This window comes from Lathamus discolor, chromosome 8 (genome assembly GCF_037157495.1).
Source record: "Lathamus discolor isolate bLatDis1 chromosome 8, bLatDis1.hap1, whole genome shotgun sequence".
NCBI classification, from domain to species: Eukaryota; Metazoa; Chordata; class Aves; order Psittaciformes; family Psittacidae; genus Lathamus; species Lathamus discolor.
The window spans coordinates 14161495-14171265 of NC_088891.1; the positions used below are offsets into that span (position 1 = coordinate 14161495).

General features: G+C 34.7%; 1 protein-coding gene across 5 annotated transcripts in view; it reads left to right on the forward strand.

Annotated features, from left to right (window-relative positions):
- UNC13C (unc-13 homolog C) overlaps nucleotides 1-5813 on the forward strand; it is a 194484-nt gene extending 188671 nt beyond the window's left edge. For all 5 annotated transcript variants that reach the window (XM_065688905.1, XM_065688903.1, XM_065688904.1 and 2 more), the window contains 3 exons: nucleotides 2863-2955; nucleotides 3671-3830; nucleotides 4409-5813. In XM_065688905.1, coding sequence (XP_065544977.1) covers nucleotides 2863-2955; nucleotides 3671-3830; nucleotides 4409-4694 — 539 coding nt within the window. In that variant the 3' untranslated portion in view covers nucleotides 4695-5813. The remainder of the gene's footprint in view (nucleotides 1-2862; nucleotides 2956-3670; nucleotides 3831-4408) is intronic.
- Nucleotides 5814-9771: the final 3958 nt, after the last annotated feature.

The window sequence follows — 9771 nt, forward strand, 5'->3', positions numbered from 1 at the left end:
AGCAGCCAGCTGCTGGTTTTGGTGACAAAGTCTAACCCTTATTTTTCTACTGAATTTTGCCTGAATTTCTTTAGAGTTCTAGCTTTGACTATGCCCCCTTGTCTCATATCTCTGTTCTCTCCCATGCACATGCTCTGACAACTTAACCATAAACTTAAGGCTCAACAGATCTATAAATTGGACAAAAGGTAGGGCAGGGGAAATTGACTTTACTAACTGCAGAGACTTCTTTTTTTGAATTAATCAAGTCCTGTGAACTTTGCAAAACCAATGCGAGTTGGTGGAAAGACTCATTTACACAGTGGGAAAATGAGAACACCTGCATATTGCCCTCAGATATTTTGCAAAAAAAGTGACTTCTCCTTACTTTTACATTATGACCGTATAGAATTGTCCCTGCAAGCACCACTAAATCAGAATGGACAATGCACAGATCACAAACACCTTCCCAGTCAGTTCTTATGGAGTTCAATGAAATGAAATTAAGCAAAAAATTAAAAAAAAAAAAAAAAAAAAAAAGGGAAGAGGAAGAAAAAGAAAAGAATCAAATAGAAAACAATAGACTACAATAGAAAAGAAGAGAATACAATAGAAAATACTGAGTATATGAGAGAAAGTAATACAATATAAAACACTAAAATACAATAGAAAATACTAGAAAATAGTATAGCAAACACTAGAATACAATAGCAAGCAATAGCAAAGAGTAAAACCGATAGCAAACAGAAAAGACTGTAAAAGTAGAGCAAATAATAGCATACAATACATACAATAGAAAGTATAAAACACTAGAAAATAGTATAGCAAATAATAGAATGCAATAGCAAACAACTGAATACAACAGAATACAATACAATAGAATGCAGTAGACAATAGAAAATTCTAGAAAATAGTATAGCAAAGAATAGAATACAACAGAATAAAACAAAATAGAAAAGAAACTAAAATAGTATAGTAAACACTAGAATGCAATAGCAAACAATAGAATACAACAGGATGCAGTAGACAATAGAAAATACTAGAAAATAGTATAGGAAAGAATAGCAAGTAAAATTCAATAGGATACAACAACCACAATTCAATAGGATACAACAGAAAATAGAAAAGCCTAGAAAATAGTATAGAAAGCAATAGCAAAGAAGGGAACACAAGGGAACACAAAGGAAAATAGTATAGCCAAGAATAGAATACAACAGCAAAGAATATCAAAGAATAGCAAACAACAGAATACAATAGAAAATACTAGAAAATGGTATAGCAAACAAGAGCAAGGAATAGCAAACGAGAATACAATAAAATTAAATCAAATGAGTAGAAAAGAAATTAAAAAATAATAGTAGAATAGAAAAGAAGAATACCAAAGAACACCAAAGAATAAAGAGTAGAAACAGGTAGAATAGAATAGAATAAATAGGGGGGAAAAAAGAAAATAATAGAAAAGAAATTAAGAAATTAAAAAGAAAATAAAATATTCTGATCTTTCATCCAGTAACAGTTTCAGCTTTCAATTACAAGAATAGCTTCTTCCCTAGCTGAAGAACAGTAAAAACATTTCATTATTATTCTCTTTTGCTGTTAGGCAACTGCTGCATAAAAAGAATCTTTGTTTTGTAGGCAAGCCTATTCTAGCTATCTCTCTCTGACATACAATTTGCTACTGTCTTTTATTCTTTAGATTGTGAGAAAGAGACCCTCAAGTAAAGCCTCCTCCAGATTCAAGGATTTTACTTTAAACTACCAGCAGAGAGATATGATGAATATGAAAAGCTCTTAAAGCAGTTTCAGTAGAAAGAATTGCTATCATAAGATAGAAAATTAGATAAGTTGATGTTCATAACATGAAATGATATGTTAACCTGGGATTACACAATCATTTTCAGAATGTACCATAGTCACAGAGCTGATAAAAGGCAGAGTTTCTTTGGCTGACTGCAGGGACAGATTTTATTCAGTACTAGGTATTTGTGTCTTTTTTTTTTTTATATATCATCAAATTATTGTTTTTTCAAGGCTGCTATGAAGTTTTGCCATTCTGAATGGTAAATAGGAGACATTTCTGTACTCAGTATGTTCCATTTATCCTATGCAGTCTGTTTCCCTGTGATTTAGATGTTGCAAATTCCTGGTTCTCCTATTGAGCTTCACCATTAAAGCTTTTTAATCAGAACAGAAGATTAATGACTTGAAGTTACAGTATGCTCAACTCAAACTTCATAGCCAAAGATGGCTACATGTAGAATCAAGAGCATCATTCATAAAAAGGTCCACTACCAAAAATAATAAATAAAAACCAACACAAATACACACAAACTGAACTGTTCAGGTTGAATTCCACGTATTTTGTCACAATTTGAAAAGGTGAAATTTCACAATTCAAAGAACAACAATAATGTTCTAGAAGCCCCAGTCTCTACACTCTTTGATTTACTTTATGTCATCAGAAAGCCAATGAGAATAACTTACAAATAAATATATCCTATATATCATATTAGAGTACCAGCACAGATAAACTGCCTTTTGAATTTTAGGTATCTAAAATCTCCAAACACATACTTGCAATAAGATGTGTTGTACATGCAAGCAGAGTTTGACCAAACCACCAATGTTTGCATTACAAAGTTTCAGGTTAAATGGGTTTTTTTTATTTTCCTGAAACACTTTACATAGACATTTGTGATTGCCAGGTACTTTTGTGGCAAAATCACTTACAAATCTGTAACTGATTCCCACTTAAATGTGAAATCTATGTCAGAAGCTTCTGTTTCTGAGAGGAAATACCACCTTCTTTTACTGTCTGTTCCTCTTGATGCCAAGGAACAGAGGAGAAAGCCAAGTGTGCTAACCTACTAATTACTATTTCAGGTCAAACCAATAATAATTCAGTGGGTGAGATATCTATACAGGTGGATCTCTCTACACATCCTGGAACTGGTGAGCATAAAGTCACTGTAAAAGGTAAGTTTAAAATAGGTAATTTCAAAAAGAAAGCAGTAACAAGTCCAGAACTCTCAATCATTATATCCCAAGTAAAACACACCAATAATGAAACAACAAATGTTAAGTGTACTTGTAAAGCTATAAGTATGCTTCAGGTGATTAGGCTTATACTTTTTTCTTGCTCAACAACAGCAGAAGTTAGGATTATCTAGGTAAATACTGTCTAAGCTTCTCTGCATAGACAGTTACAATTTATTCTACAAAGTTATTGAGTTACAAGTTCACAGTTGCTAAATTGCACTTCTGAATTGCTTGAATATAAGTTAATTTTCAAAAAGCTGTAGCAACGCTGGGTGGTGAATGATTGCACCAAGACTTTAAAAGTTCCATTTTTAACCACATGCCTTTATTCTGCACAATTGCAATTCCAAATGAAATCCAATACTATTTAGATCAGCATAAGCTCATTTTTTTTAATTACAGTGATGATAACAGAAAAAAGCCTCTTCATGTAAAATACACATTTATATTTGCTACTGTTGTAACTGCAAATAGTCAGACATCTTACCTGGCAGAGAAGCAGCAAAGCTGCTCTGAGGTTTGCCAGGTATTGATATCCTATAGGAAAGCTCTCGAGTCACCTTTCATTACCTATACAAAGTCATGCTGGATAAATAATTTGAGCTTTTCCAATGGAATTTTATTCAATTTAATTTCTTTTATTTCTTTATAGTTGTAGCAATTAATAATCTAAACTGGCAAACAACAGCTATGTTCCGGCCATTTGTGGAAGTTTGCATATTGGGTCCTAACCTAAGTGACAAGAAAAGAAAACATGGAACCAAGACAAAGAGCAACACTTGGTCTCCAAAATACAATGAAACTTTCCAATTGTAAGTGTTTTTTATCTGTTAACTGCATATTTTTTTGCCAATTTTCTTAGAATTTTGTGCTGTGAAACCAGCAAGAACATAGAAGACATCCTAAGGCCATTAAACACATCAGAGTCCATACAGACACAACTTCAAAATTATTTAGTAATTTGTACCTTTGTTTTGTATGAAGACGAGTTACAACCACTAAGATTTTCAGCTTACAGAAGCTGGTTAAAATGTACAATTCATTTTGATTCAAAGATGTGGTTATGATAGCTGTAGAACTAGTTGAACATTTTAGGTATGTTCTAGGGAAATCAACAGTGTTCATTTCAGATATTGAGGGAATGAAGAATGCTGTATTTCTGTTCAGGTCAGGGGGAATAGAGAATGCATCATCAGTAGCATCTGCAAGTTTAACTGTTTAGAAGGTCTAAAACTAAATTATATTCCCTTGCAACAAAAAAATGGAGCTACAGAAGTTAAACTGCCACTATCAATCACTTCAATTCTTACAAGCTTTTTAAAGTAGGTTCATTTCTTAGGAGAATTAAACTGAACTCCTTGTTCTAAGCTCATATTTTTAATCCCTGCAGCATTCTGAGTAATGAAGATAAGCCAGGAGCCTACGAACTTCACCTCTCTGTGAAAGATTACTGCTTTGCTAGGGAAGATCGCATTATAGGAATGACAGTTATTCAGCTGCAAAACGTAGCAGAGAAAGGTAGCTGTGCATCTTGGTACCCTTTGTTGAGAAACATATCTGTAGATGAAACTGGGTTAACAATTCTTAGAATACTTTCTCAGAGGACCAATGATGAAGTTGCTAAAGAATTTGTAAGACTTAAATCAGAAACAAGATCTCCTGAAGAAACGACCTAAAATACCCAAGTAATGCAAGATTCTCACCGCCCAGAGCATAGATACAATGCTGTTGTCAGAATAGTGCATGCATGAGCAATTCTGTGGGAATGTTTAACTATGTTTTCAGTGTTTGCCAGTACTTATGTACTATATTTGCAAGATATATCAAAGAGCCGTATGTCTTTTATACATATTTTGGTCTTTGGTAAAGTAATTGTTCCAATGAAGTGCCAAAACTAAGATTAAGGGTAAAACATTTCATCATATGTTTTTAAATGTTGATTTCACCTCATGACAATTCCTTTATTTTTAAAGCATTTATTAATAAATAATTAGCTTTTTTAATTGATTAGTATGTTGTTAGACTACTGCATTGCTTATTCTAAATTAAGTTACCTCCCTTACTATTATTTAAAATAGATGTACCTAGCTTTCTTCAGACCATCATTTTATGCAAGCCTCATTTTAGGTCTCTTACTGATAACTTTTTCTATAAATCAATCATTACTACAGATGCAGTTACTTATAGAAAGTGTTTGTAATTTTATAATAACCAATATAAAGTAATGACTTTTGCATAAAAACTGAAAAAGGATGGAAATATTTTATGCTAATCTTTTTCCAGCCTTTCATAAATATCACTGTGAAGAAATGCTGTTAAAGCAAGTTCTCAAGAAGCTGTGCTTATCAGAGTTTGTTACTGATGTTTGATATCTTGAGATAACTTTGTTCTTTAAAACTGCCAAGGTAATATCATATTTGTATTAAGAGTAAGTCAGTATCTGTAGAAAAAGACTGCTATACAGTACATGTGCTTTTAAAAAATCATTTTTTAAATGATTTGGTACTGTACAAGGGTTAGTAGTTTGGACTATGTAATGCTGGTTTGTGGTTTGTTTCTAGAAATTGTTTATGAAAAGAAAAGATGCTGTTAGCATTTTCACTCAGAGTTAGTGATGTTGCTGTATATACTTAGCTGTAACATCAGGTAAGTGCTTTTTCTGTTTTGGTTTTTTTTTTAAGAGAAGTTAAACAGTTTGTACTTAGGCAGCATTACTCTGTATTGCACTAAAGCAAACTCCGTGTCCTGTAAATATATTTAGTGAGAAATTGTAAAATAAAGTATGAAGAAACTGCTTTCTTGTCATTTGATATTACTGTGTACCTGTCAGTTTTATGTGCATGTGAAGGCCATGCAGTGGAGTTACAATAGAGCTTTATAATGTATCAAAAACCAATTTCCAGTGTCTAGCGTTTAGCTCTTTTGTAAGAGGAAGATTTGATATGTCAGTGTCCTAAAAAAAAAAAAACTGTGATAAATGGGGTAGGTATATATACAATGTTTGTAATAATACAAATTCATATTTGCCATTGGCTTTCGTTACAAGTGTTTCTAATAACACAACTTGGAGTTTTCAGCTTTGCTTGGGGGGATCAGGGTTGGGGGGAGGGTAGGAAACAACAAAAAAAAAATAAGAGGAAGGGAGGACATACAGCTACTATATTGATGCCAGTCTTTCAAAAACGCAGTATGTGACTCCAGGTAGATAAACCAGCTTCTTTCTGGGGTATCCTTTTGGAAGATACTAGCTGAGATGTCTTTCAACAGCCTCAGTACTCTTGCTAAAATAGTAAAAGTTAATTAGATTGGCTATAAGTATGTTTAGACATTTAGAGAAAATACGCACAGACCTTAGAGAGTGAGTTCGCAGTGCTTCACTAGGATCATAGCAGGATGGATGGGACCCAAGTCATCTTATTGTATATCAGTGTATATTTTGCACTGCAAAATACATTATGGCAGAGAGAGATTTTGATGGCTACATTTTTCTAACTCGTTAACTTCACTTAACTCATTTAACTCATTAACTTCTGAAAACCATTTCTCCCTGTGAAAAGTTAAAGTGTTAAGTCTCAGGGAATTAAATACATAAGAAAAAGCAAATATTAGCAGACATTCTGAAACCTAAATCAACTTACCTAGAATAATTTTATTTTGTCTGATCCCAAATGCCACATCCATTCACAGAATCACAGAATCCCAAGGGTTGGAAGGGACTTCAAAAGATCATCTAGTCCAACCCCCCCGCAAGAGCAGGGTAATCCATTAAGAACACAGCACTTGAACTGGACTTCAGCCTTTTCGTATGGGACTCTGAACTCAAGAATCTACTGAAATACCAATGGAAACATCTATGAGACAGACTTTATCTCTTTTGGGGTGTTACATCAAAACAAACACACAGGCATTGGGCCATCACCAAGAGAATCAACAGGTCTCAGCAACAAACTATGGAAATATTTTTCAAATTATTTTCTCCCTGTTGGCTGTCACCTGTAACCTTTTCTATGCAAGTAAATGCAGACTCCCGAAGAGTTCAGTCTCCTCACGTCACCTATGCTCCATCACTGAGAAAATGATCATGGGCTGGCAGTGTGAGCTCGCAGCCCAGAAAGCCAACCGTATCCTGGGCTGCATCAAAAGGAGTGTGACCAGCAGGTTGAAGGAGGTGATCCTGCCCCTCTACTCTGCTCTTGTGAGACCTCACCTGGAGTATTGTGTGCAGTTCTGGTGTCCTCAACATAAAAAGGACATGGAACTGTTGGAACAAGTCCAGAGGAGGGCCACGAGGATGATCAGGGGACTGGAACACCTCCCGTATGAAGACAGGCTGAGGAAGTTGGGGCTGTTCAGCCTGAAGAAGAGAAGGCTGCGTGGAGACCTCATAGCAGCCTTCCAGTACCTGAAGGGGGCCTATAGGGATGCTGGGGAGGGACTCTTCATCAAGGGACTGTAGTGACAGGACAAGGGGTAACAGGTTAAAACTTAAACAGAGGAAGTTTAAATTGGATATAAGGAGGAAATTCTTTCCTGTTAGGGTGGTGAGGCACTGGAATGGGTTGCCCAGGGAGGTTGTGAGTGCTCCATCCCTGGCAGTGTTCAAGGCCAGGTTGGATGAAGCCTTGGGTGGGAGGGTTTAGTGTGAGGTGTCCCTGCCCATATCAGGGGGGTTGGAACTAGATGATCTTGAGGTCCTTTCCAACCCTAACTGTTCTATGATTCTATGATTCTAATAGAAGTATTCCACACTTAAAAGGAAAGTTGATTACAAGAAGCTTTATAAGTTATTACATATGCTTCATCTATGAATTAAAGAACCAATTCACACAATTTACATCAGTTAATAGAATTGTTGGCCACTATAAATCTCATGCTTAAAAGAGAAGGTGAATTGATTTATTTTACTATCATTATTTCCAGAAGAGAACACACCAGAAGGCAGGAATCTGTTCTCAGTGAAGGTAATGGGACATTTGTCCAATGGCTGCACTTCAGTCATTTCATTAAAGCTTAGCAATTTAGCTGGAGTTACTGTAACCACTCAGGATATGGTTTTCCAGTTCACAGGTTCAATGGAACTTTGAAAGTCATTACAAGTTAAGATGGACTTAATCAGAAATATGTGTCAGAAGGAAGTTGAACTCATAAGTCCTGGATTTGATTAGATAAACAACTTACAGCTTGTAAAGCCTGTTTGCAGCACTAGTAGAGGTTTACATATGAGAAGGGAATTAAGGTGCAAATGCCTGCCCTGTAACCACAGAGTAACTTTGGTTGGAAGGGATCTCTGAAGACCATCTGGACCACCTGAGAATGGACCAATGAAAATAGGGTGTTACCACAGGAAACTGCAATACCAGATGTACCTTCCAGTTCTGCACCTTAAGATACATGCAATTAGAACAATAGATTAAGAGAAGTCTAAGAAATAGCTCTATCATCACTGTTACATACAGCAAACAGTACATATAAACAGTAGCCATGGCTACACAGCTAACATGAAGTTGAGTAGGCCTCTAACAAAATTAGCATCATTTTCTTTTAATAGTGATAATGACAAAATGTGTACAGGGACTCTGTTTAAAGATCTTTATGAAAAGAAGATGTAACAAAATTAGAATGTAGTTGAGTTTGTGGTTTTAATCATTACAGTTAATGTGAATCAAGAATATAATTATTGTTTTGGTTTTAATATCTCCACTAATTCACAGCTGTCCAAAGGCAGCTGTAAATGGCACATCTAATATTTAACACTTACTACTTTATGGTAAGCAAGAGACTGCACAGCATTTGCTTGTGGAGACCTTTCATCCTTGCCACATGCCCTTTTAAACTTATGTCCAAGCTCTTTCTTGTCCAAATTAATAAAGAACTGTTACATACCAAATGTCCACAAAGGAGAATAAAATCTGGATATTTTAAACTGTAGATTTTGGTAGATGATGATCCAGCATATTTAAAACAAGAAAACCAGCATTTTCCCCGCGCAAGAGAAATCTGGCTTGAATATTTGGACTCAACAAGTCTGTCAGCCATCTATATACACTGTACATGCAGTACAACTCCATATGGAAAATTATCCTGCCAGTTAGTGTGGAAGACATGCCAACTGATGTCAAATAGGAAAGAGTATCTTCAACTCCAAGAGATTATCAACAGCATTAATTGAGAAGCTTATAGAATAAAAATAATAAAACTATTTTTTCATTCTTTAATCTATTTTACTATTTTTCATGGACATTCTGATGCTAGTGACTATAGAAATCAAATCTGTAGGCAAGTACTGAAAAAAAGAAGAATAATTTACCATTACTACATTAGTCTGATTTAAATAAACATTTCTTACAAATCTCTGGAAAACTATAGAGCTGAACAAAAATGTGGAAAATTAATAAATTAATTTCAGCTAGCAAACATAAAATTTATGTAAATGGATTCAGTGTTATTTGTAAAACACAGCTGGGCAAGTGTTGGAAAGAATTCAGTTATTTACACATGCTTATTTTGATGGGATATTTGTACCATTTCTGTTCGCCTTGAGGCATCACATTTAGGTGATTGACTTGTCCTATCAAAAATTCATAGAAATGAATTTTCAGGAAATAAAATCTGAATTGTTTTGGAAATTATAAGCAAGAGATGGCAGACAAACATTAGACTGTGATTAATGAGCAGAACTGGGATATTGTAAGATGTCACTAGAGGTGTTTAATCAAAGAAAAATTAAAGCATGTATCTGGAGAATATCCATTT